Source organism: Austrofundulus limnaeus, unplaced genomic scaffold (assembly GCF_001266775.1).
Source record: "Austrofundulus limnaeus strain Quisiro unplaced genomic scaffold, Austrofundulus_limnaeus-1.0 Scaffold2, whole genome shotgun sequence".
Lineage (NCBI taxonomy): Eukaryota > Metazoa > Chordata > Actinopteri > Cyprinodontiformes > Rivulidae > Austrofundulus > Austrofundulus limnaeus.
Window position 1 is genome coordinate 2,570,547 of NW_013952404.1, and position 27,359 is coordinate 2,597,905.

Genomic DNA, 27,359 nt, shown 5'->3' on the forward strand with positions numbered 1-27,359 from the left:
TTTTTTTTTTTTTTTTTTTTTTTTTGCGTTACTCACATTTTGCATCTTGTTGGAGCAAAACTAAAAACCATCCCAGGTTTGATAGTTTATTCATTAGGTTCAGACGTAATTGTAAGAATGCAGCTGCTGCATGATCAGTGCATGAGTGAGACTGGCAACCGGGTTGCCTGATAAAAACACAAATTTGTTTTTTGCCCCTCCTTTTCTGTGGACATTTTTCACCAAACACAACATATATATCAGCTGTTTGGATTCAAAATATAATAATTTCAGAACAGTAAAACTCTACTGTGTCCCATTCCCAACCTTGCCTGGTACATTACTTCAACAGTTCCATGTAAATGGCTGATTTTTGTTTGTTTATTTGCCCCAATAAACATTTTTAAAAAACTCCAGCATTTCCAGAAACCAGTGTTGTGTAAACAGGGCCTAATGCTGGCAAGCTGAAGCTGAGAAATACGAAATTACTTTAAATTAAATTATATTATTTACAGTGCTGCCCTTTACGGCTCTGGATTTTAAACCTTTCTGTCTTCATAGTTTGGTTTTCTTTATTTTTGATTATTTTTCCCCCCCAAAATTAGCAAAAACAGAATAAAACTCTGTGAATAATGGTGTGGATTTTCTTTGGTTTAATTGAACTTTGTGATATTTTAAATTTATATATTTGTTAATTGCTTTGACAGAAGTAAAGAAAATGTACATAGAAGACGAGTCCTTTAAGCGGCTGGTTTGTTTGCAAAACAACCATTACTGCATGTTTTATTGTTCGTATACTACACGTTAAATAAGTTAGACCATCTGTAGACATAAGATTTATTTAAAATATTTATCTGTAAAATCTATTTACAGCACAAGCATACAAAAACACAATTGCATAACTTATCAGAGACGATTGGTTTTACAAAATATTCAGAAAACTTATTTGTGTAACAATCAAAACAACAACAAAATGTTAGCATCACAATCAGATATATTTATATATGCCTATAATATTTAACCCAAAAGTACCCCGCAAAACTTTCTGTAAAAACAAAGTATTTTCATTTAAAATGCAAAAATGTGTGAACAAACATTAAAACAATTCACAAGCATAAAAATAAATGGCTGGTTTTTTACATTACTAAAATGCCTTTGAGTTTTTTGCTGAGTTGAATCAGAGCATACAGCTTTGTATTGCTCTTTGTGAAGCACCACAACGATTAGATTTTTGCTGCTTATAGTATATTACATCAGGTAAACTGTGTGATGGACTGTGCTCCACATGACACTGAATCAAKGGTCAAGCAGGTACAGAAAATGGATGAATGGTTGTCAGTCAAGCTTTCCCTCCATTTTGTATAGAACTGCTATTCACAGTGGATTTTTTGACTTCTATCCTCACAGACTGACTCTCAGTCCGAGACTCCAGCTTCAGTCCACTTGAGATCCCCGGGGAAGCTGCTTTTCCGGCCTTCAGGCTCTTGGACATTGGGATACGGGTAAGACCCGTGCGAGTTGGCTGGGGTTCATGCCCAATCTGACAAAAAAGAGATTTCAACTTCAGAGGGAAAAAAAACAGAAGCTGCATAAAGAAAAAAAATCTTACTTTTCATAAAACAGTATGCAACTATAATTCTTTTGCTTTATCCAGGCTATGGGGTCAATGGGTGTCGGCTGTATTTTTTTGAGTGCACTGAACCGTACATGTCCTGTTTGTGAATGCACACAATGAAATATAAATGGCAACATAACTTTTGACAGGGTGGCAAAATGCTGCATCGTTAGCTCTGCTGCTCTGCGGCCCACCCACGGGAGCATTTCAATCATGCCATCCGTCTCATTCACAAAGTGAGTGCCACTGTAACACTAAACACTGTTATCTCACTTCCTATTTCTAGCTACGTGAGATAATAGTAATTTATCATATGAAACATCAAATGCAACTGTGATTTGACAAKTTTAGAAAAAAAGCTTTTTATAAAACTGAAAAATCCAAGGTTGAGGGAAAAAAAGTTATTCGTTTTGAACCACTGGAAGATGTCATTTAATTGGAGACAAAGACAGAAATCTTAAAAAGACTAAGATAATGGAGCCAGAGCTTACCGTGCTTTGGGTGGGTCTTGGAGTTGTAGATGTAACAGTAGATATGGTGATGCTGCTTGACACTTTTGTCTGCATGCTCCTGGTTGTAGTGGTTGTGATTTGGCGTGGAGAGCGCAAAACTGTCCCAGTTGATAGGGTCAGYTCTTTGTTTTCTGTTACACTAGCCACTGGTCTGACCACCATCTTTGGGGGGTTGCTGTTGCCCAGGTGGATGTGAATCTTGTTATCATCTGTAGTGGTGATGATGCTGCCATTGTTTTGGCACTTACGGACAGATATTGGGACCATCTGCTTCTCAGGGGTAACCTTGAACACAGCCCGTCCCATGGTCATCTCCTGAGGTTCTCGGGAAGTCTCAGGCACCACAGCTTTGCTGATTGTCATAACAGAAACCGGAGACAGCGGTCTTCCTGAGGTAGAYGAGGAGAGTCGACTGCTTTCTGGAGACTTAGCCCTGGATACTGTCGTGATTGTGACCGGAGACTTAGCTCGTTCGGGACGCTGAAGTCCAGTGGGTGTTTTTCTTTGAGTGGTTGGAACAGAGYAGGTGGGAATGATTGTGATCCTGGATTTCGGCTGAGATGGGTTGGGGCTGAGGGGGGCCGAGTTGGAGAAAACATCCTCAGCGGTCGGGCTGCTGATTTCAAGGGTGGCAATGTTGTTTTGGTGATCTGGTGTCACTCGGATGTGTAAAGGTTGCCCTTGGGTTTGAGGTGCGATCAGTTTAGAAGKCAAATGTTCCCCATTGATGTTTAGAGGTTTCACTAGACCGCTCTCCTGAGGAGTGGTCTCCTTTTTCCTCATCCAGGGAATCCAGGATTTTTTAATTCCAAAGTCGCTGCCGGTCGAAGGGCAGCGATCAGCAGTGCTGCTTTTTTCAGTGGGCTTCTTCAGACATTTCTGTCTGATGTTATTCATAATATGATTCTCTTCTTGAACGGACTTTCTGATGAAGCCAGCCGGTGTATCCTCCTCTGCTGGTTCAGCAGATGATGGCTCTGTCTGTACTCCAGTGGATGTGACAGCTACATCCACCATTCTCCTGCCATTTAGGCTGGGTCGTAGTGCCCGACTTTGACGCTTTGCTATTTCTAGCTCTTTGGTGAGATGGAAAACCTCAGTTCCCATGTTCTTAGCCCTTTCTTCCTCCTCCAAGAACCTCTGTTGTAGGATGGAGTAGTCCACTTGGAGCTGAGAAAGCTGGTCTTCTTTGTGCATCAGATCGTGGATCTTCTCCTTTAAAGCTACCACATCGGCTTGTAGCTCTCTGGTTTTGGCTTCTTCTCTCTTGCATCGCTGTCTGAGATCTTCCTCCCGGCTTTCCTCTTCTCCTTTCTCAATGGCTTTGTTCCGTAATATCTGGTTCTTCATTTCCTCCACCTGCTGGGAAAGGACATTTGCTTTTTCCTTTTCGGTCATGAATTTTTTCTCCAACACGTCATACTGATCTTCTGTCTTCATCAGATCTCCCTCCACCACTTCAAGTTGTTTCAGACGGTTTTTCAGGTGCTCGATTTCAAACGTCAGCTCTTTAACTTTGTTGTCTTCCTTCCCATTGGGGTCAGACATTCGTCCCAGATCACAAATCACTGAATTCCTCACAGACAGCTTTTCCGCTTGCTCAAATCCATCCAGCTTCTTTTTCATTTGGCTTATCTTAAAGTTGAGATCCTCTGTTTTATCGGTTTCATAAGCTAGCTTAGCACTGAGCTCCCCTTTTTCAGCCGTTAAAGCCTCCACTTTGGTTTCCATTTCAGATTTTAGTTTCAGGAGCTTTTTGCTCTCCTCTATCAGTTTCTCAGTCACATCCATAACTCTGGCCTGCTCAAGTTTGACCGTCTCGCTCAGTTCGTCTTTTTTCTTTTCATCTGACTTCACAGTTTCCATCAGTGTCTTTCGCTCGTCCATCAAAGCAACAGTCAGAGACTTGAGCTTCCTCAGGTCATCTTTGAGGCTTAACTCGGACTTTTCCAACTTGATTTCAGAAGACTCGAGCTCTTTCATACGGATCTTAAGAGCTATCACTTCATCTGAAAGCTCCTTGGTCAGGACTTTTTCTCGTTCTAGAGCAGTTTGCAACTGTGCGCACTCAGCTTTGCTAACACTGAATGCTTCCTCAAGCTTCTCTAACTCCATCATCCTTTTGTGGAGCCTCTCTACGTCCAGCCTGAGGTCTTTACTCTTGTTATTCTCCTCTTCTAGCCTCTTTCTTAGCTCCTTACATTGATTTTCTGTCTTGGTAATCTCCTCATCCTTTCCCTCCATCTCAAGCACCCGCTTCCGCAGATTGTCCAGTTCAGTAATCAGGTTAGAGCTGCCACACTCCCCTTTGCTGATCTTCTCTCTTAACTCCTGCATTTCTTCCTCAGACTTCTTCAAAGCTCTGTTGCTTTGCTCCAGCTCCTCTACGCTGTGGGCGAGCTCCAAAATTTCAGCGTTAAGTTGTCGATTTTGGAGCTCCCGACTGGACAGCTTGGTGCTCATTTCTTCATGTTGTTGGGCGAKTTTGCTGGATTTCTCCTTGACCTTGGCCTCAAGACTCTGCACCCGGCGGGCATCCTCCTGAGCGCTCTCCCTGGCTTCATTCAAAGCCTGGTCCCGCTGCTGGAGCTGCGCGCTGAGCTCCTGGACCCGCTGGTTCTGCTGGTCCATCTGCTCCAGGTGCTGCTGGCGCTCATTGACCAACATCAAGGCGAAGGACTTGAGTTTGACCAGTTCCTCTCGCACCTTGGCCAGACGTTTGGAGTGCTCCTTCTCTTTCCGGACTTGGTAGGCTTTTTCGTTTTCAAGCAACCTCTTCAGTCTGAAAGTGTGAAGAGAACAAAAAACAAATAACTCTTAGATAATTATCAGACTCTTCCTTTTTTTTTATTTTTACAAATTCAAACATTGTTTTGATGTCAGTTTTTTTTCACTCAAGAAACAGTTCCGAAAACCTTATTTCTTTGATGGTCAAAAATTTAATATACCTAAACATTGTTCTAGAGGTACATGACTAATGATCAAATACTTCAACATTAAACAAAAATTAGACCGACTAAACAGATTGGTATAATCTGGTGAATCATGGCAAAAATCTACTTCACAACCTCAAAACACTCCTACCGTTTCACCCCCCGCTGAGCGGACAGAAAACACAAACAGCGAGTGAAAGTGTTACAAACAGCCCCTCACCGAGCGGTGGTCTTTTCTCTCAGCTTCTTTCTATGCAGATCATGCCCTGCTCTCATCTCCGGCTCCAACAAAAAGCATGCAAAGCAGCCGCTTCTCCTGCTCATACACTTCCAGTGACATTTCTAATGCATCATTCAAAGTGAACTTTTTTTGCATTGCAAAGTGAAGCAAATTAGAACAACCAACACAGGAAGACTGTGCAACTTTACCAACCGCTCAAAGGACAAAATCAGCTTTATTGAAAACATGTCTCCGAATCAAAGTCGATTCAAAACTTACTAGAGCTGCTCCACAAGCTGCAGAAAATCCCACCTGAAATAAGAGTCTCCTTTTTTTCCCCCAAACAAATCTTTCTTCTTCAAGCTCCAAGCATTTTATCCCAGCAACACAAGTCAAAAGGAAACACTCTGGAGCACCTCTAATGAGTGATGTGACCTCATCCATACAAGACAAAAATGTACACGAGCGTGTGTGCTGCTCTGCTTTGAACAGAAGTGAAAGGAGGAGGAACCAATGCCAAAGAGGAAGGCTTCTGCTAAAATCCCCCCCACAGTTTTCACCTTTTTTCAAACAGGAAACCTATAAAACGATTGGAATTTTTTTTTTTTGCCTTTTTCTCAGTCCCGGTTGAGTGAAATAAAATAAAACGTTGGTGCCAAAAGTCAAGCAGATATAGAAGTGAGAAGAGGATGTGTGTTTTCATGTTTTACTACAAGAGGAAAGTTGAACAAGCTTCGCCACAAAATCTCCATATAATGAGGAAACCAGACACGAGTGAGCTGAACGTCTCTCCTGGGGTGAAGAAGAACAGATTCAATCAGCGCTTTCTGAGCAAACTGATGCAGAAAGTTGATCATTTTAGAAACGAAGCCACGTCTCTGAATGACGGCTGATGGAAGCTCAGTAAACACTGTTCACTGATTCCAGTTACGAGCAGTGTTCTTTGCCAATTAGRATGAACAAGCCTGGCTGCCGTACAAGTGGAAATCTAAATCTGGGCAGTGCAACACATAACGACCRTATTTACACAGTGAGATGTTCAATGAAAATAACTTTCACTCTAAAATTACTGTCATGTAAAGGTCAAAACTATGATGTCAGTGGYATCTGACCCAGATGGTTTAGTCATAAAAGCGTGATAGTTTACTGTTGCTGTGAAAGAAATAACTGCTTTACARTGTATCGGATGTGAAGCAGGAAAAATGTTTATCTATAAAAGGACAGATATTAAGAACTTTTACAATTATTTGGCAAATTTTTATTTTTATTTTTGTATTTTATTATGTTTTTGGTGAACTTGCTCAGACGCCCCTTCATGTTTGAACACTTTGCTCATGAGGTCGTGGTTATATTGCACTGTACTGAACATATTGAGCATTAAAGTGCCTGTGACATGCATATTCTTCAAATGCAAAAAGTCAAAGAAAACATACTAATATTTAAGAAAGTTGGCACAATAAACACCATTTTACCCATTTTGTCCCTTAACTGGCATATTTTCTTTTGAACTTGRTTCAGCCAAATTGAAAAAGGAAGTGACATCAAAGGGGAACTCTAGCTCCCTGGTCTTTGTTTATYGAAACAATACTATTTGAACTCTGACTTTTCTTCATCTCTCTCTGGTAGTGACTCAAAATAATCTTAAGAAACATCAAATTGTTCTCYACAGTCTGTGTTGTTTGTTGTTGTAGCACTGCTTTATTCACATCCAGACATTCCCCTTCGACATCACTTCCTGTTACTTTACAGGCAAAAATCTCAACAACTGTTCATCTCAGTGACATGAAATTCCTTTTGCAATATTTTGTGAATAACATCTTTCCAAAAATGCATTCATATGTATTACAAAAAATTTGATGTCATAGGCACTTTAAAATAGAAACGTCAGAGTCCATTTTAACATTTGACCTGGAGTGTTTTGTTCCCGATAAACAAACTGAGGATCTGCTGCAGGTTTTCACTGTGTTCGCGTGACTCTGAAGCTCCACGAGGAGCACAGGTTGTTTCGTCTGTCCGCCTCCACACATTCCGCCACGCCACATAAACATGTTAAACGTCCTGACATATAAATTGCTCTGTTGCATGAAAAGGTGTTAATGCCTGATAGCTACCAGTCAGAAAGCAGCTTCCTCGGTGCCCATCCTCTGCATTCCTGCAGCTGTTTGGCACCAAAACCGCTGCCTCGTCTCTCCTCACTCTCAGACGGCTATCGGAGCTCACATCGATAAGGATGAGATCATGACACGCTTCTGAGGGAGCGAAGTGTCGAAACACAGATGGGAAAAAAAACTCATGCCTTTTTTTAATGTTTTTGTTCTTGTCTTACACCTTTAAAAGTTTTTTATGAACCCTAGGCTATTTTTTTTTTATTTCCACCTGGTAAAACATTACAGATTACAGCTGTTATTACCTGTTGGCCCAAAAATGAACGCTGAGCTCTGTGAAAAGATGAGTTTGATGCACTTTTACTCTATAATAGTTAAACTAACTCTTATGAGGCTTTCGGCTCTCACATCGCTCTCACCCTGATGGTGTTTCCACTTTTTCTCCCCCGATTAGAACCTCCTCATTCCACAGGTGTGAGGTTTGTTTTTCTGAAAATATTCTTTAGTTTTACTTATGCCTCTTCAACTCAACCTTCATTTTTGTTTCCAGCAAAAAGCTTTGGACTGAAAAAGCACAGGCCAGGAAGCTCACAATGAGTTGGTTTAACCTCTAGATCTTACCATAATTAATTTTTATCTATTCATCATTTATTATCTGTAGTCATTGATTACTATCAAACTGTCTAGGTAGATATTAGCTTTTTTTGCGCTAAACTGGTACCACGCATCTCTCCTTTTAAAAGGTTAATGAAAAGTTGTGCATTGTCACTGTGTAAAATAAGTAAATAAATAAACAGTAAGCCAGACTTTGTATTCTGCATATGAAAAGTTAAAGTTTGTGATGATTTCAAATGGAAGTTGAGGCTTTTRTTATTCTTCGTTTCAAAATGAGTCTGAGGAACAAAAATGCACGTCGTCCAAACAGCTGAYGCTGACAGTCACACCTTGTCAGTAAGCAGCAGCTAAAAGCCCATTTAAGTCATGACATCACTCCTACCACGTTTTGTTTAACTCCCTAAACCACCTCAACACATCCATCAAACAACAGTTCACGATTCTGCGACACTTCCATATTTCTCCCCTCGTCACCTTTCTCTCTCCTGCTCCAGGAGGTTGGTGAAGTCGTCGCTCTTGTTCATGTAATCAACGTGTTTGTGCTTCTCCGTCTCCAGCTCGTGCACCGTGTGGCGGTGGCACTTCTCAGCCAGCAGCAGCTGGCCCAGCATCCGACTGTACGTCTCCCTGTGCTTCTCCTGCAGACGCTTCAGCTGCAAAAAAAAAAAAGGGTCAAAACCACACAGGAGCGATCACAAACGTGCAAAGTTTAAAGACACTTTAAACAAATCTGGCTCAGTTTACAAGCACATGAGGTGCAGGACGTCTGGTTGGTTTTCTTGGCTTTGAAATGAACAATGAATTATTACTATCCTCAAAAAGTTGCATGAAAACTATGTTTGATAAAAACGAACAGTCCTGACCTCAGMCATGGGTTTTTGGTAAACACTAGGGTTGGACTGCTTGGTGCCAGTGATGAAGCTGTCCCTCTGCAGAGCTTTCAGGGCCGAGCCTGGGGCCACACATCCATACTGTGACTCAAAGACCTCYGGAGGCGTCTGCTTGGATTTCAGCATGTAGATAACATCCTCCCTGGCCTGAAATCACAAACATATACAGAAAACATTACATTTAGGTTCTGAGAAGGATAAGCATTCAAATGAGAGAAATTATCTCAACATTAACTTTATCATCAGATATACAGCACTGAAAAGATTTTAAATACTGACAATTGTTTTATATTTACTACTTTCAAGGAGCCAGACTTTCTTGTAATCTTKTGAAATGAGCTCAATGAATAGTTTTTTGCATTATAAGAAGAGTGACTTTGAACTTTGAATAAGTCTGTCTCCCATGAAGTAAACTATATTTAAATAAATACATAAAAACAGCTCAAAACTTTCTGTAAAACCAAAGAATAATGTTAAAACTAGCTTTTAACCACAAGATGGCGCTATTGTTTCAAGTCTGCAGTGCATCACAATGTTCATCCACAGTGCAGTTTCAAAAGTGTGTTGTTGTTTTTCCACACACATAAGAGACGCAGAAGAGAAGAACACACCTGAACTTCTCCTTCCATGATTCCCAGCAGTTTCAGCAGGTCCTCTTTGGACAGATCCATGAGGTCCCCTCGTTTGTCCCCAGCTGCCTCCGTGGACTCCAACAGCAGCTTCTCTTTATCAGGGATCACATCTGGCTCAAACTCACCTTCCTCCAGCTGAACTCTGGCCTTCAGGCTCTTCACGGGCACACCTGCTTCCTGCTCTTGGTTGATGTCATGGTCACCTGGTGGAACCACCAGGACCYCATCAGCTGGACTCTCCACCCTGCTGCTTTTGGACCTCATCTTACCTGGACCAAAAACAGAAAACACATGTTTTATATCTTTTTTTGGCCAGACTTTTTTTTTTGTTGAACTTTCTTTAATTTACATGCTACTTCTGTTTATTAGATTTATATTTTTGTGCTTTAGAACTTTGACTCTTATCATCTCTTCTAAAAGCAAGCTCCTGTGCCCAGACTTATGAGGGCACAGTAATGAAACTATATTTTTGGGCCTTTCTAAAGCTTTTATCAAGACTTGTTTTAGTTTATTTCTTAGTTTTATGAACAAGTAGATTTTAAAAGCTGTTTTGCTATTCATATGGTTGACAATCCTTGTATAGGTGTGGAAAAAAAATGTGGTCACTTTATGTGATGAGTATATTGCACAAAATGTAAAGATTTCTTAAGAAAAGTCAATGAAGTGAAGAGAAATTAGACAGATAAGCGAGAGGTTTGAAAGCTTTTGGTTGACATCAAGAAAAGTGTTTTATCCTCTGATGTARTGGTTGTGGGGAAAGTTAAAAAGGCCGTGAAGTTTAATGATGCCTGAAGCCAGTCTCTTTGAATTCCACCTGCTTCCAGGAAAAATACCCACAAAGAAAACTATTGCACTGCCTGTATCCTTCATGTCGAATCCACTCTTTATCTGAGTTCTCCGAGTTCAGTTAGTTCATGCTGGCTTCAAGGTGATCTGGTTCATAACTGGAGATTAATTTCAGACTCTTCATTCCTCCACATAACTATTAGTTTCAGCCACTGGCTCTCTGTCACCAGGGTCCTGTTCTGCACCAGTTTGTAGAAGGCRTCTGAATACTTCCTAGAAGTGGAGGGCGTTAAAGCGTCCCGCGGTGATGAAACACAAAAACATGTGCAGTAAATGTAAATGACTCCAGCAGAATTCCTGAGTACGAGCAATGCGTTTGTTGACGCGGATTAGGAATCTTGCTGATTTATTTTTAGTTCCTGGGCAGAAGCCAGACAGATGCAGAGAAGCTACTGTAACAGATGGGCTCGTTTTGCCGGGTCACTGAGGTTCAGCAGAGAAAACAGCGCGGTGAGTTTTACCTGTAAAGGCCTACAGATGGTTAAATGTTTGGACTCTTTGTACTGTTTTTGCTGAAGAAATAAAAACCCACAATAGGTCACTGAAATAATTTAAAACTAAAAGTAATTAAAAAAAAAGGCTGAAAATCGACTAATCAGAAAATCTTTTCAATTTAGATTAAACCAAAAACAAAAGATTTTGAAGTGCTGAATTTGTTTTAATTTTTGTTTTTGTCCACTTGGTTACGCACAGATTAGAATTTTAAGACTGTTTGTGTTTCAGTAAGACCAGGACTRATCTCTGCAGTCTCTGCTTTCACGAATTCTTCTTAAACAAATGGGGATTTCTGAGCTGCGTGACCCGCATTCCAGTCTAGCGTGCAACACTTCCAGTTGTCTTTATGGAATATAAAGGAGAGTCTCTTAAGTCCACCGCAAAAGCCCACTCAAATTCATGTAATCTAAAACCACGAAGCACAACTGACTGGCTGGAATCTAATATGAAAGAAGGCCCTAAAACGCTGCAAGACTCCAGTCGAGGCCTAAACCTAAATTTAAAATGGAACCCTAAATCTGTAAAGAGGTTTGCTTTGAGTTCAGCTGTCACATATGTGTGTGTAAATATAGGCTCTGCAAATGCACGTCCTGAACTTCCMATGTCAAACAGGAAGCTGTAAAAGTTGACTAAGTCAGCGGTACATTTTATGTCTTTTAAAAATCTTTTTAAAAGTATGTAACCTTCTAAAAATCTTAACCTGGATTTCTGTTCAAATTGAACCTGCCCATTAATTTTAATTGAACATGTTACATGTTAGGATGGAACGATTATAATTTACGAAGCAGACTGATGGTTTTATGGTTTAAGTAAACCAAGTTATGTATTTTTTAAGTAGCATTTTGAGATTTGCTGCATTTTTGCTTTTTAAAAACCAGAAACTGTTGATTTAGAAACACTAAAGCAGGTAAGTAAGTAAAGTTTCTTTATATAACACTTTTCAGAAGTATAAAATAACAAAGTGCTTCACAATAAAAGCAAAAAAATATATAAAATGTTGTCAGTCTTTACAACTTTCAGTGGTTTAAAGAAATTTTTTTTTATTTTTTTAATAATTAGTTTAGGTGCCCCCAAAGGATTTTTGGGATGCAATAACCCAAAAATTGGATGAAAGTAAGTTATGTTATACTTGTGCAACAATATAATCTGACATGTTAGAAACATTAGAGATGAAGAGACACAAGTCTGGTACCTGTTAAAAGAAAATAACATCATCTCATCAGAAAAAGAAGTTTAATTCAGTGTGTTTGGGTGTATTTTCATAACAAAACATGAGTGACTAAAGTGGGACTGATGACAGTTTTATGTTTTGAGTGTCAGTTTAGGAGAAAATGTAATAAGCTTTGGGTTCTGACCCAGTAAAAAAAATGGCAGCTTTAGTTAAAACTGTAACTGTGGATGAAAAATGAATTCAATAATCCTGCAGATAATAAAGGAATGGTGACCATATAATTGTCCAACTGATTTGTTTTACTCAAAAAATACAAGCACTAAAACCCTCTTAAATTATTACATTTTTACCATTTTGAAAACAATTTTCTACCTAATTCAAAGTCTTTCACAGCTTGTCTTCCTGTAATGATGACTTCCATTAATAGCTCAGAGCACAAACTAATGCTGACCTGTCACATCAGAGCAAAATGTCAGGTGGTGGGTTTCATCTTGTAGTGATTTCCTGATGTCACTTTAACCCGATCCTCTCACTGGAGGCAACTGTAGCTTCAGCAGTTATRGTTTCTCTGATGAGCAAACTAAGGATTATTAACTGTAGTTATTGCTGTTGGACCAAAGACACTTCATGGTTTTTTGCTTTAGTTGGATTTCAGCACAGGTTTTTATTTTTTATTTTTCATGTTCCAAAGTTCTACTTTTACATTTATTTAGTACTGACACAGACCAAAACATATCATTTTTTTTATTTTAACATCTCTGATGAGACACTGGGTGATGACYCTGTCAGGTGACAGCTGCTGCAGCAGGGGCAGATCCAATGCTTGCAGTGCAGCAGCAACACTGATTGGAAGCACCTGAACTGATTCTTCAGTCTATAAAAAGAGTGAGGTGCTGTGTTGAGGCAGAGAGGGTGTTGTTGGGCCTAACCCTCCCTTCTCTCACTTTGGCTTTCTGAATTTGTTTGGCTTGGAGTATTTTTGTTAATTTGTATTGATTTAGTCCATTTTGGTTAATTTAGATTGCTTTARTTTACTTTGGTCAATTAAGTGTGGTTTGGTTTACTTAATTTATTGTCCTACAGGATTCATCTTTAGTTTATTAATGGTATTTTTACTTTATTATTTAAATAAATACAATATTTAAAAGATGTCCTTGTGTCCTCTTCCCTCTTATTTGTCACAATCCTTGAGCCCGATTGTGACACTGCAAAAAACTGTCCACCTAACCAAGTTTTAAAATCTTATTTCCAGCCAAAAATTCTTTTTGATCTTGTTTTGAGACTGATTTACTAAGCAAGAACTGATTGTGTAAGAAGAATCTTGTTTTCAGAATGTGTAAGATTATTTCTCTTGTTAGCCTGAAAATTTGATTCAAATTAAGTCAAACATTTCTGCCAATGGCGTAAGAAAATTTTACTTGGTAAGATTTTCAATTTTTTCTAATGTCAGGAATCTTGCCAAGTAAAATTTTCTTACTCCATTGGCAGAAATGTTTGACTTAATTTGAGTCAAATTTTCAGGCTAAAGGGCTCGACACACGGGAGGCGACGTCGCTCGCTCTCCATTCATTTCCTATGGAGCCTGTGCGGTGAGGCGACAATCGCTTGCCCTCCTCCAGCCAAGCGATCGGCGAAAATAGTGCATGTGAAATTTCGCGCTCGTACACGTGCACACGCGAGCTTGCGACGCGACATATGAAAGTTGAAAAATATTCAACTTTTGTCGCTTAGCGTACAACCAATCAGCAAGGGTTTCATTGACTGACCAATGAGAGGAGAGTATGCTACACACTGCCGTTAGCTAACACTTTCACCAAGGGATTACTAAAAAGCTTTGTGGGAATTTATTGGCACCAGGGTGAAGTTTATGGTTTTTCCTCATAAAACTGTATCTTGATGTGTGTTTGTTTTTCAATACCATTAGCATCGCACGATTTGTTTAGTTTACACGTCCGTAATGCACACCCGCCTTCAGAGTCAAGAACCAATCAAATTTCGTGAAGACAAGTGATCTGAGAGCGCGAGTCGCAACGCTGCGATCGCTATCACGTCCCGTGTGTCGGGTTTCACCCTGGCTGCGATGACTGCCGTTAATCGCTGTAGTTTGTCGCTCCCCGTGTGTCGAGCCCTAAACAAGACAAATAATCTTACACATTCTGAAAACAAGGTTATTATTATTCTTACACAATCAGTTCTTGTTAAGTAAATCAGTCTCAAAACAAGATCAAAAAGACTTTTTGGCTGGATATAAGATTTTCAAACTTGGTAAGATGGACATTTTTTGCAGTGTAATTTTAAAGATCTTGTTTGTGTTCAGAGTCAAAGAGTAGCTGTGAAGTTGATTAAGTTGTAGTCATCTTTGTGTTTAAGATAAATCAGCTGTGGCAGCCATCCTAAATGGAGCTGACTTTAAAAGTTAATCTGTTAGATTTCCAGTTGTTGATGCCATCCGAAGAATTTCATTAAAACCTATCCAATGGTTCATGAAATATTTTGCTAACAGACAAACAAAGACACACACACACACACAGGCAGTTACATAATTGCAGGCGATGAAGATGAAGAAGAGACAAGTGTCACTTTATTTTTGCTCTCCAGTGGTCGTAATGTTATGGAACATCTTTTGCTCTTTAAGTCAGAACGTTTTGTTTCTAGAAGTTTTTTGWGTTTCCCTTTTTAAATGTTTGAAAAGATAATTCCTCATTTCAATCTCAATCTCCAAATTTCAGTTTTATGTGTCGATTTGGATCATTTTTAAATTGTTCTGTTTGTTCATAGTTTACGTTTTTCACGAAGACAAAAAGGACCAAATGAATTTAAAATAACACGGTAGATGTGAAGGAGCCGGTCTCAGAAGAAATCTGTTAATAATTCCAGTCTTCAGCAGCGATGAACAGTAACCCTCAGAGATGTGTCACACTTTTCAGACTCATTCTGAGTAAGAACTTTGGGAAAACGAGGGTCTCTGAGCGTCTGAMAGCTCACATGGTTAAGTCATGATTGTGTCATTTTAACAAACGAGGAGAGAGTGGAAATATGGAAACAATTAAGACAAGAAATCAGGGTATCAAGAGGCATCAAGCATGTGCAGCCACTGAGCTTCATGTTTTCTACACACTGTGTGGTCACGTGATCTTGGGAAGATCTTGAGTTGCCATGGAGTTTAGGAACTTATTTTTAAACGAAGGCAACGTGAATTASGAGTGCGACGTCTCTGCGAACCATCCCGACGTGTCTAAGCTGTATGTTTGGAATTCAAGGCTGGAGGCACTTATACGACTGGAGCAGCCCATGTGTCGCTGACAGCTGCTGGTGAGGCCCTGCAGACCCCCAGAAAACACCCACGACTGACAGCCACCGGCTCCACCCCCTCTGTTGTGTTTCTGTTCACACAGACTCACATGAAGTCAGAATTAGAGTTTTCAAATAACCCAGACTCTCTTGTTCTCAGATCGTCAGGCTTTTCAACATTTTCTTTCATTTTTTTAGTTTTGTTGCTTGTTATTACTTTGATACCAAAAGACATCACTTGTTCCTGATAGTTTCACTGAATCTTTGATTAAATACCAAAAACAAAAGTGTTATGGTGCTTCCATAAATTCAGAGTTGTAAAGTAAGTACAAATACTTTGTTACTGCACTTAAGTAGAATTTTTTGGGGTATCTGTACTTAACGTAATTATTTTTCAGCCTACTTATTGCTTCTACGTCTTAGATTTTCACACTGTTTTCTATACTTTTTACTCCTTACATTTTTAAAAAAAGGCAAGAAGTAGAAMGTYGTTACTTTTATTTCATTTTTGCTTGTTTTCATTTCAGCTTATTTAAAAAAGTAAATACTATCCATATAAATTGTGCCTCCTAGAGTGAATTTAATTATGGTTGAATGAGAAGTATAAATATAAAAAATTCTGATACCGTATTAGTTTGTACACAAACAAATCATGTCACACTCCAGCAGGACATAATCATTAAAATAAAAGGACTGTACTTAAGAAGTATTTGTATTTCATGAATTATATTATTGCATTTGGCCGGAGCCCTCAGATAGATTTTCATTTTGTATACAAACTGAAACAGCTAGACTAGTGTGTCCTAAATTTAACATAAATTATTTCTTTTAATATGATATAGTCATTTCTGTGTTGTTTTAGGGAGGTCACCTCCTAATAAATGTCATTACAGAAACTCTAACTGCTCATTTGAAATCAATACTTTTACTACTTAAGTACAAAAAATATCAGATACTTTAAGACTTTTACTCAAGTAACATTCCTAAAAGAGACTTTAACTTTTGACAAAGTAATTTTTTGATAATATTCTTGTACTTTTACTCAAGTATCACTTTGTGGTACTTTATACAACACTGCATAAACCGTGTAGAAAAGTGTCCAAAAAAAAAACCTTTCAGAGATGTTCAGAAARCCTGTTGATCGAAACCAGTTTAATCCAAAGGAAGTGATCATCTGTCCCACAGTACGTTGGTGTGTTCGATGGAGCGTAAAACTTTATTTTAAGTTTCGTCTGCGACTCACAGCTGAACTGTGTCACCTTCTACAACAACTGACACAGAGCCATTGTAATACCGTGAGCTCAGCCTCAGATCTCAGATCAGCCACTTCTTGGCGAACACCCAAACTGAGCTCAGCTCTGTTTCAGTTTAAACAGGGATCATAATATTGATTTACAGTAAGACTGGTTCATTTACACGCCGGGGCTGATAAACGTTCACAAATCTCAGCCGTCAGACTGATAGGAGTTCACGACTGTGTGGCCCAAGCAGAAGAAATGTTAATGAGGAATACTTCTCCGGCTTGAGTTATTGGTTTCATCTCTGAGCATTTCGGGGACCCTGTAAGCTGCAGARGGTGGCAGAAAGCTGATTTTCCTGTAGCGTGAGCCATCCTCCCCCCCTGACATTTCCCATTTTCTTTTTTTCACTTTGCTGAGACGAGGTGATGTCACGCCTTGACAAACAGCGACTCCCAGGAGCCGTGAGATGACTTCATGAAATGGAATTCGTTTTGGCGTCTGTACAGCCCCCAAAAATATTCAGGGTGAAAGATGTCCTCCTTCTGCGAGCCCGTCAAGGCTCGAGCTAAAGCGGGCGTGTGTGTTTGTACAGTTACGGCTACAGTACTCCGAGCCGCAGAGGTGTTGGGAGTTGAGTGGAGGGCAAAGGTCGCGCTTAAGTGCATTTAATTCCCAAAGATAATGTCCTCTGGATCAGCGAGCTGCTTTCACTTTGTCCGGTGAAGCTGTGGGCTTCTCCTCCCACATGTAAATCAGAAGATTCTTTCCACTAAAAGCTCTCATTCATGCAGTCATTGAGAAATGTTTGATTCATAACTTTCTCTTTTCTTCACGTGCTCTCTGAATGCTGCATTATTAACTCTAAAAGGACGTCTTTTCACCAAGATCATTGCAAAAATCCTTTAAAAAATGTAGGAATGTGCATTATTAATATGAATAATGAATGAGTTTGTGATTATTCATTTGGTGTGAATTGATTCAAACTGTAGCTCAGATGAAGTTTGCTTCGTGAAACCGATGTTAACTGTTGCAGCACTTTTAGATAAACTCATTTCTTGATTAAAGTTGTGATTTTCTTCATTTAAGAGCACAAAACAAAACAAAATATGATTCAAAAGAGCTTTGCTTACCTGCTGCTGTGATGGTGCAGGTTTGAGCACTTAACACTCCAAGTTATCCTTCAAAAGAGTAATGAAGAAAAGTGAAGAAATGTGTCCTCTGGTTTAAATTGAGGTGATAAAATCCATCTTAAGCTCAAGTTCTCTCTTGTTTCTGGTCTTCAGTTCATAAAGGGAATGGCAGAGAGCAATAACAGAGCGTTGGAACGTCCCTCCCTCCTTCCCCCCGTCACTCCCACAGCCTGCCCGCTTCACTCAGGAGGCAAACGGCTCGTTTTCCTTCCTCCCTATCCCGTCAAGAAGCCAGCTGATGAGTGTGTGAAAGTTTCTTTTTAAAGTTACAGGAGAGGCAGAGGTGCTGTGTGATATCCTTTGTCACAGAGCCAGTTTTTTTTTTTTTTACTCCTCTCTTGTCTTCCTGATTAGACTCCCAGAACAGTAAAGCTCTATATTTAACTCGTCCTGTTTTGCCAGAATGGCTGCTGCTGCTGGCAGCTGGATGTTTTGGCCGGCCAGTGGCAGACCTAACTCCCCTCACGCTGACCCTCAGTGACAGCTGAACCATTCAAGTCCATTCTGTCATCCTGGGAAAGTCCAGTGACAGCAGCCGTCAGAGATCCAAACAGAAGGCCGAGAAAACCACCAAACTGCAGACTTCAGAGGGCCGAGTGTGGTTAAAGCCTGCAGCACGCTGGCAGCTCCGCTCTCTCTCTATTTCTCTCTCTTTTTTGTGAAAACAATCTTATTTTGGGCATCAGTATAAATGGTTTACTTTGCCCCAAGGAAACTGTTACATAAACACACTAAAACTCGCTTCACTCCTAATTTAAACTTGTTTTCMGGTCCACCAAAAACAAAGTGTATCCTATGATCTTCAAGTTATTTCAAGCAAACTGGACTTTTTAAGAAAAAAAATGCGGAACCCCACAAAACAAAATCTATTAGGGACAAACTTGTATCTGACAAAAGTGCAGTCTGATAAAAACAGGTTTTGTGATCATTTCATTTGTAAGTTTTTATATCCATGTGCATGGACAGTGCATTGATACGTTCAGTGGAATCTTCATTTTATTCGTTTTTATTAGTATTCATCAAAGCTAAGGCAAACACTTTATAGTAAAACTGTAAATATAATACAATTTTTGATGACAGAAAAATACTGGGTTTTCTAGTTTTACATTCAGATGCTTTGGTACCTTAATGAACCTCTTACCTGGAAAGGTTTWGCTTCCACCAACTGACTTAAACAACAGGTTTAATTCCTTAAAACAGACTTCGAAAAGTTCAGTTCTTATTTCTTTAAGTTTGTCAGTTCTTCTAAAGAAAGCTTTAAAGTTAAAAGAGAAAATCTTTTATCTTTTTTACATTTACATCACTCAGTTGGGGGTCTATATAAAGTGGAACTGCAGCGGCACTTTGTCGAAATACCTCCTTATTGTAACTCCACAAGCCCCCCCCCCCTTTCTGCAATGTGTCTCAAATCAACTCGTTTTGACACTGTCTCTTTAAACCCAAACCAAGTGTTTCACACTTCACCCCCCTCCAGCTTCCAGACTGGTTCATTTCAGTTTGATAGAGAGCATAGTGGTAATACAGGAATAAAAAGATGTCAACAACAAAAGACTTGTCCTTTCAACAAAATTAATTTAATGGATATAAACCAGGGGCGCCCAAACATTTTCCCCGAGGGGGCCAAAAATTAAAATCTATCCATGGCTGCGGGCCAAATGCAGTTATATAATACATGAAATACAAACACTTTTTTAAGTAAAGTCCTTTATTTTTAAAGATTAAGCTATGCAGTGGCCCTCTTTTGTTTTAGTCTGTGCNTTCTTTAAGTTTGTCAGTTCTTCTAAAGAAAGCTTTAAAGTTAAAAGAGAAAATCTTTTATCTTTTTTACATTTACATCACTCAGTTGGGGGTCTTTATAAAGTGGAACTGCAGCGGCACTTTGTCGAAATACCTCCTTATTGTAACTCCACAAGCCCCCCCCCTTCTGCAATATGTCTCAGATCAACTCGTTTTGACGCTGTCTCTTTAAACCCAAACGAAGTGTTTCATACTTCACCCCCCTCCAGCTTCCAGACTGGTTCATTTCAGTTTGATAGAGGGGATTGTGGTAATACAGGAATAAAAAGATGTCAACAACAAAAGACTTGTCCTTTCAACAAAATTAATTTAATGGATATAAACACTGATTTTACATGAAATGTTCCCTTTAAAGCGAGACTATCAAACCTGGGGTGGGAGGGGGCTTCATCAGAATTAAATCCAAACTACATTTTGCTGTAATCAACACGTGCTGAAGCAATAAAAAAACTAATAAAATCCCTTTGTTCCTGATCTGATGTGTCTTATCTGCTGCTTGTTAATGTTTATCGTCTTTAGCTCATAAACAATCACTGACTCTTTTCTTTTCCTTATACGCACTGAGTGACTTTATAATTTGCAGTTTGAGGATTTTTGTGGTGCAGTTACAATAAACAAGAAGTGAAGGGAGTGGACCAAAGTCTGCATGGTGACCGGAGAGAAAGGCTGCATGCACAGAATGACACAATGCAGAAGTCAAAGCAAAGGTCAGCTCCCCGGTGGACAGAAGAGTCCATTTGTTCCAATCAAATCRGGGCTGAATCATGTAGGTGTGGTGCTGATGTAATGTTTGGTTCGAAGACAATCAGTCAATCAGATGGACAATTATTCCCYAATTCTTGTTTTTTCACTTATTTTCCCTTTCATTTCTTTAGGTCCAAGCAGTCCAAGATGTTTTTGAAAATACCTCAAAGTGAATTTTAAAGCACTACCACCCTCGTATATGACCCTCACTGTGAAACAAAACAAAGAAAACTCATAAAAAAGAGACAAAGCACATTTGTTCGCCAGGTGCTTTCCCTCCCCACATATGAAGTCATCCTCAAACATGTGGGATYGAAGAGGAAGATGTATCCAAAGTGAGGTCATGTGGAGGCTGTGTTGATTGAACGCCATAATTCCCACACCCAGAATGACACAATGAAGCGGGWTTCAGTGAAGAAGATTGTTTTGATTTTTATCTGCATGCTGAATGCCCACAGGACGGTGGTCCTGGCTGAGCTGCAGGCACCATGAATCATTTTGGAGGAGCGGCGGTTGAAGACGCCACCGTTCCCACACTGTGCGATCCGACCGACGGCGAGATCGATGCAGCAAACAGCCAGTTCTGTAGTCAACTGTCAAAACGCTTACTGGACGTTAGTGAATACAATCTAACAAGATTTCTGGATAAATAAACCCTTTTATGCTCTAACTTTTCACACACTTCTCACGGCTGATGTAATGACAGAACGCCTCAGCAGCTCCGGGTTCACTTTCACTCTTTCTCCTCAGACATCGCCTCAGCTCTCCGGGGTCGTTTACGATTTGGGCTGCGCTGAAAGATGCTCAAGAGAAGCTCAAACAGAGTGAGATTAGATGAGACTGAGAACGTGGAACGTTAAGTTCCTGGCTGGCTGYTGTGATGAAATGGAGGAGTTATTTTTTTAAAGGCCAGAGGGGGAAAAAAATTCAATTTATTCAATTTTGCTGAGTCTGTCAGGCTCACACATTAGAGTTTTTTCCAGAAAATTCTAATAAGTGATAGCAAGAGATGGTTGATGTGTTCAAACAGGGTAATTTTCCAAGGTTCTTTGGTAGAACTCCAAATCTTTTATGTTTGTTTGTTTAAGAAATGATTTTAAAGTTTTATTGATGACTTATAAGGCTCTAAATGGACAGAATTTTGTTTAACTGTCAAAGTGATTTTCACTGAAGGCCACATGAGCGTTAAGGTTTTCCTTAAAGAATCATTTGTAAATAATTTAAACATTTCTTGTTCCTCCTCTCATTGCTGCTGCTGAGCATTGCTAACAAACAATGAGCTCTACGTGGTATTTCCTGCATAGAAACAGCATTTTAACAAATCCTCTCATAAACACTGAAAGCGTTTACAACTAATAAATAAGAAAAAAATACTATTAAAAGTAAAATGTTTACTCACGGTTGTTTCTTTCATGGAAAATGTGTAAATTGCTTTATATTTACTCACCTCAGTTTAGTGGAACCAGTTGACGTAACTTGAAATTCGTGTTGCATAATTCAACACTATTTTTTAGCATAATCGACTCTTTTTATGATCAGTTCCAGTCATGTTTAAATGTTTAACTTGTAACTAGGTGTTAAAGTAAATAAGTAAAAGTAATATTTTTATGTTTTGAACGCATGAATAAAAGTAAATGTTACAATAAAAAATTGATAAAAATCACAAATTCTCAAAAAAATTACGTAAGTACTGTAACAAAGTAAATAGTTACTATCCACCTGAAGGAAATTTTGTAAATGATTAATTGAATGTTAAATTGTATTGTGTTTTATACTTTCTGATCATTGTAAGGTTAAATCAGAAAAAGAGTTGGTGTGTGTTATATCATGTGTTCTTTCTTTTAGCCTAACAAAAGATGTAAAAGTTGCCACCTTCAGGGGTGTAACCAGGAAGAGAAATACTCTATAAGGTCAATTCATTATTATTATAGGAGAAAGAAGTTGTTAGTTTTGGAGTCTCTGCTTAGATTCAGCCTGCTGGACTGTTTTGTTTAAGTTTTTAGCTCAAGGTCTTACGCTGAAGCCTGTGCTGAGTGCTGTACTGTGAACCAGATTRGAGTCAGAAGATTGAGAATAACATTTTGAGAAGACATCCAGTGGATTCCTGTTTTATTCAGACATGCCATTTTGAAAAACACATTTTTTTTCTACACATCTTTGCAGAGGAAAGATGTTTTTCTGCAGGATAAGCTTGATTCCTGCTGGACTTTCCTGTTTGACTCATTACCGCCACCTGTGTTTGGACATGGAACTGCATCTCCCATCATAGCTCTTGGTCGAAGGACAGGTGAGTGACAGGACGATGACACAGTTTCACCAAACTTCAAAAAGATGTTACAATATAATCATTTCTTTCAATCTAGATGTGATTTAAATTCAATGGGTGTGTCTCCTGAACTGACCAGATGGTTTTTATACTGTGTTTTGTGCACTAATGGTGATTTTGTGGCTTTTATGGCTGTTGAATTGAGCTAATTACAAATACTTGTTTGGTACTGAACTAGTTGGTTTTAATAWCAATTCTTACTTCAGCATCACTGCGACCTGTTATGATATATTTTGGCCTTTTTAACAATTTGGTTTTAGTTTATCTTGAAAATCCYCCAAACATTAGTTTTTCTTCAGTGTTTAGCAATAAGAAACTACAGTCCGTTTCACAAACAGTTTCACCACACACCAAACAACTTACAGTAAATTATCTTTAAAAAAGACTAACAAATCCCAGACAACCATGAAAATACCACAAAACATGTATCACCGGAACACAAGCATCGCCACAGGAATTTCAGTGCTGAAGGACCACAGCTTCCCTCATGTGGTCCTAAACTCTAAGATGTTTCTAAAGGTTGTCAGACGAGTAAAATGGGGTTCAGATTTCCAAACACGTAAATGCTGTCCTGTCCAAAAAATGATAAATGTGCATTTTTTTGCCTTCCAATCCAAAGGGCTTTATACAACTTTAACTTCAACTCCTCAAAAAACTCCAAAGATGAGAAAAAAACAGATTTAATGTGAATATATTGGCTTTTAATCTGCATTTATTATAACAGATCACCGTTGTGTCCACTTCAAGAGGTTTTTTTTGGTACCAGAACAAAAGAAAATTGGATGCTTATGTAACAATGTAATAGCACGCATCTTAATCATAACGTTTGCGCTGMAATTTCCCCCCAAACTCCTCTTTTATTTATAATAASAAGAAGGAAGTGGTAAAAATGTACAGTTCAGAGTTGCCATAGTAAACAGTACTTTCATAATCACATACATCTGGTTTCATTTGAGAGGATTAAACACTGCTGAGCACGTTGCATCATCAACAACACAGAGAAAATAAAATGACTCAACAGTTAATTATGATCATAGCAGGAGTTTTGGGGCATTTTGTCTCTAGTGGTTTTTGTGTTTATTGATGTCTGTTTCTGCAATCTAAATTGGCTCAAAAATTAGATGGCTTTAAGTATTTTTGTGTTTGCTTTTCCTCYGATCTCTCTGTATAAGAGCTGACTTACCATGTCAGAAATGTTAATTACCTATTTCTCATTTCCTGTCTTTTTACTTACTTTTACTTTAAAGTAATTTCCTGTCTTTTTAGTGACATATTATGGAGATAAAGGCAAGCAACACCAACATTTTGTTTCGTTTTAAAGGGTCTTTTTTAATTGAAGCATAGTCATGCTATTTTATATATATATATATATATATATTATCTTTGATTGTGATGCATGATCAGTTTTTGGTTAGTTTCCATGGCAGCAGACACCCATCCATCTCAAGTGTTTTCTGTCTCCCCGCTTTAGATTCTGAGTCTGTGTTCCAAGGTCAGCCACAGAAAGGCACAGAGTGCCAGTCATGTGGCAAACACTGAAGGCAATGGGTATTTCCAAATGAAGCTTAGAGGCCTGTGACCCAGCGTGGGTCGTGGGCAGAGGCGGGAGTCTACACAGCTGTTGGGTTCAATCCAAACAACAGCTGTGCGTCAGCCAGCTTAATTAATTATTTGTTTTTATGTGGAGTGATTTTAACAAGTGTGACATTATATCAACAGTGCACTTTTTTTCTTGCCCTTTTAAAATATTAGATTTTCTATTAAATATGTTTGTAATTATCTTACACATAGATGCTTTGTCAGGTTTAATTTGCAGTTTACTTGTTAAATTGTTGAGGGAAATGTTGCCTCCTGCTGGCTACTATGCAGAATTGCATGAACAGTAACCGCAATCTCGAGGACGAACCAAAGCGCTCCTACCTTACTTTTGATTGGTTAAAACATTTTTTTGTAATCTCATTGGATAGCTATGCTATGACGTATAAGGAAGTATGTTGGAGGAGAACGGGTCAAGAAATGCAGATTAATAAAAGTAATGACTGGATAAAATGAGTAAATAATAGAATAAAGAGTATATATAAATCCTTCATTATTATATTTACGGGTGGGTCAAAGGAAGTAGTTTCAGGTAAAACAGGATTTGCTTGTGTAGTTCATATGAACATACATATGAAACAAAGAACATCTGATCATTTAGCAGTATACACAGTAGAAATGTTAGCAATTCTGATGGCATTACAGTGGTTAGAACAAAATAAAATAAGAAGAGTACTCATATGTTCAGATTCATTGTCATCATTAATGTCTATTGCCAATTTCTCACCTGAAAGTCACATAGAACTTGTTTATGAAATACATGAAATCATATTTAGACTCCTATAGTTACAAATAATAGATTTATGTGGGTACCTGCTCATAAAGATATAGAAGGGAATGATATGGCAGATTATTTAGCTAAACAACCTTTAAAACAAGATAGAGTTATGAATATTGCATTTAGTAAATCTGAAATGAAATCTATTATTAAGAAACAAATAATATCTGAATGGCAGAAGATTTGTGAGGAGGGTAATAAAGGTCGTCATTTGTTTAGAAAACAGCAGAAAGTTGGAAATAATAGGAGGAAATCGAAAAGAACAAGTAATAATGACAAGGTTATGATTGGGACATACAGGTTTGAATAAAACATTGCATTTATTAGGCAAACACCCAACAGGAAATTGTGAATGCGATAAGGGCGTGGAAACAGTAGAATGTAGTAAAACAATATAAGAAGACTTGAGAAAAGTTAAAACAAGAATTAAAGAAATGTGATATAGAGATATTAAAAGTGGAAAAGGTATTAGTTAAACATGAAAAGATTAAAAAAAAAGGTCTTTATAATTTTTTTTTAAAGGAGACAGGACTATATTCACGAATAAATAGACACTCTGGCCCACACTCCAGTACAGTAGATGGCGCTAATGCATCTTAAAGTTAGATGGCAACCGCCAAAAAAATCCACGAAGAAGAAGAGAACGGGTCACCCTTCAAAAGCGTGGGTAAACTGTTGTGCATTTTTAGTTTCTTGTGTTCATCCGGCTTCAGTTAGCTGCCAGCTTTATATCGGGTTTTGAGAAGCATTAAGTGTGGTGTCGACRGGAATAACAACGTTCTCGCATTTGAAGCGAGAAACTAGCATTAGCCGCTAATGCTAACCAAACAGTGTGAGGAAAGGACAGGACAGGTGTTGACAAACTGTTTTATCGGTTGATTGCTGTCCTCCCAAATGATTAGTTAGTGCGACAATAAAACCCAGCAGTGTAAAAATCAAAAATGAAGCGTTGGTTTCTTTTAGAAAAACAGTAAGAGAAGAAATTGTTGAGAATAGTTGTGGATTTTGTGTAGTTATGCTAATCACTTGGATTTCTGGCGAAWGACCGCTAGGTGGCGCACGAAACCCTCAAAACATGTCTGAAGTCACGTGTCTGAAGCAGTATTAAGGGTGAATTATTTCTACTCTTCATTGGAATTAATAATACTTGCCAGAAAATAGTAATCTATTAGTTTAAAGGATATCAGTTGCATGAAATGTGTGAGATTAATACAACCACCTATAACCGCTGAGATTTACAGACTCAGAAAAGGGTCATACATAAACATCTCTCTAATGAACAAGTTATGTGTAGTTAAATATAATTTTTTTTTGATATAATCAGTTTTTCAGTCATTCTATTTATGTAGAGACTGATCCATCACGTTTATTTTTGTTGTTCTCAGTGTTCATCCTCACAATGATGGCGTCAAGGAAAGTGGCATCGTTGCGTCTGCCTCCGCTGCCCACAGTGGGCGAGCTGATAAAGCTGTATCGCCTGCGAGCTGAGAAACAGCTTTCCCAGAACTTTCTGTTGGACCTGAATCTCACAGGTTAGTTGTCCCTCCCTCACCTTTTCTTTCTTTTTGACTGCAGTAAGTGGTCCAGTACTTGCACTAACCACATTTTAAGACATAAAGACTGAAAAGCTTTTCTGTGTGGCTGATTGTGGTCGAACTGCTGCTAATGTGAATGGAGCGCTTCACTCGTTTGCAGCCCCTGAGAGCTGGGTAGTAATATGATTATCAGTGATGCAGTGCAGGTTTGATCTGCTCGCTCGTCCTTTGGCAAGGTGACTGTTAGATTAATGYGTCTCATCTTCATCACACACAAGATGAGACAGAGATATTACAAAATGAACAGCATTAATCTCCATCTAAATGCCACAAACTCAGATGAAGACGTATGATTGGCGAGTATATTRTGTTTGTAAGCGCAGTATATTATGTGCTGACTGACTGCTGAAAATAGTCATCTCTTGTTATGTTTGCAGACAAACTAGTGCGTAGCGCTGGCAATTTGAACGGTGCCCACGTGTGTGAGGTGGGTCCTGGCCCTGGGGGTCTCACTCGCTCCATTCTTAATGCTGGCGTGGCAGATCTTTTGGTTGTGGAGAAAGATTCACGCTTCCTCCCTGGGCTGAAGGTAAACTAAAGCTCAGCCTTCAGACATGTTTTAGCAGCATCATTTACATCCTGAAAAATTAAAAAATTTCTTCTGGAAACCTTTTTGTGGGATAAATCTTTTGCTAGCAGGAACTGAATTTGAATTGCTCAGATTGAATCTGAATGTGCATAATTTGAAATTAAATGCATTGATTTGAAAATAAATTTTAAATAAATCTAAATTGAAGCTGAATTTAATGGTTTGAAACTGAATTTAATGGTTTGAAACTGACACACAC

General features: G+C 38.8%; 2 protein-coding genes across 4 annotated transcripts in view; one reads left to right on the forward strand and one right to left on the reverse strand.

Annotated features, from left to right (window-relative positions):
- Window positions 1–802: 802 nt before the first annotated feature.
- Window positions 803–17,899, reverse strand: LOC106519081 (filamin-A-interacting protein 1). The gene is made up of 6 exons (XM_014010611.1): window positions 17,676–17,899; window positions 9,481–9,770; window positions 8,843–9,016; window positions 8,454–8,632; window positions 2,086–4,888; window positions 803–1,519 (listed from the first exon to the last, which is right to left on the reverse strand). The coding sequence occupies exons 2-6, from the start codon at window positions 9,763–9,765 to the stop codon at window positions 1,319–1,321; spliced, it is 3,642 nt and encodes a 1,213-aa protein (XP_013866065.1). The 5' UTR covers window positions 9,766–9,770; window positions 17,676–17,899; the 3' UTR covers window positions 803–1,318.
- A 7,692-nt stretch (window positions 17,900–25,591) lies between these two features.
- The window catches only part of tfb1m (transcription factor B1, mitochondrial), a 28,879-nt gene continuing 27,111 nt past the window's right edge, over window positions 25,592–27,359 (forward strand). The window contains exons 1-3 of one of the 3 annotated variants that reach the window (XM_014010622.1): window positions 25,592–25,639; window positions 26,362–26,508; window positions 26,949–27,100. In XM_014010622.1, coding sequence (XP_013866076.1) covers window positions 26,376–26,508; window positions 26,949–27,100 — 285 coding nt within the window. In that variant the 5' untranslated portion in view covers window positions 25,592–25,639; window positions 26,362–26,375. Of the gene's footprint in view, window positions 25,644–25,749; window positions 25,829–26,361; window positions 26,509–26,948; window positions 27,101–27,359 lie in introns of those variants that run through there. The other 2 variants (XM_014010638.1, XM_014010631.1) reach the window with 2 other exon arrangements.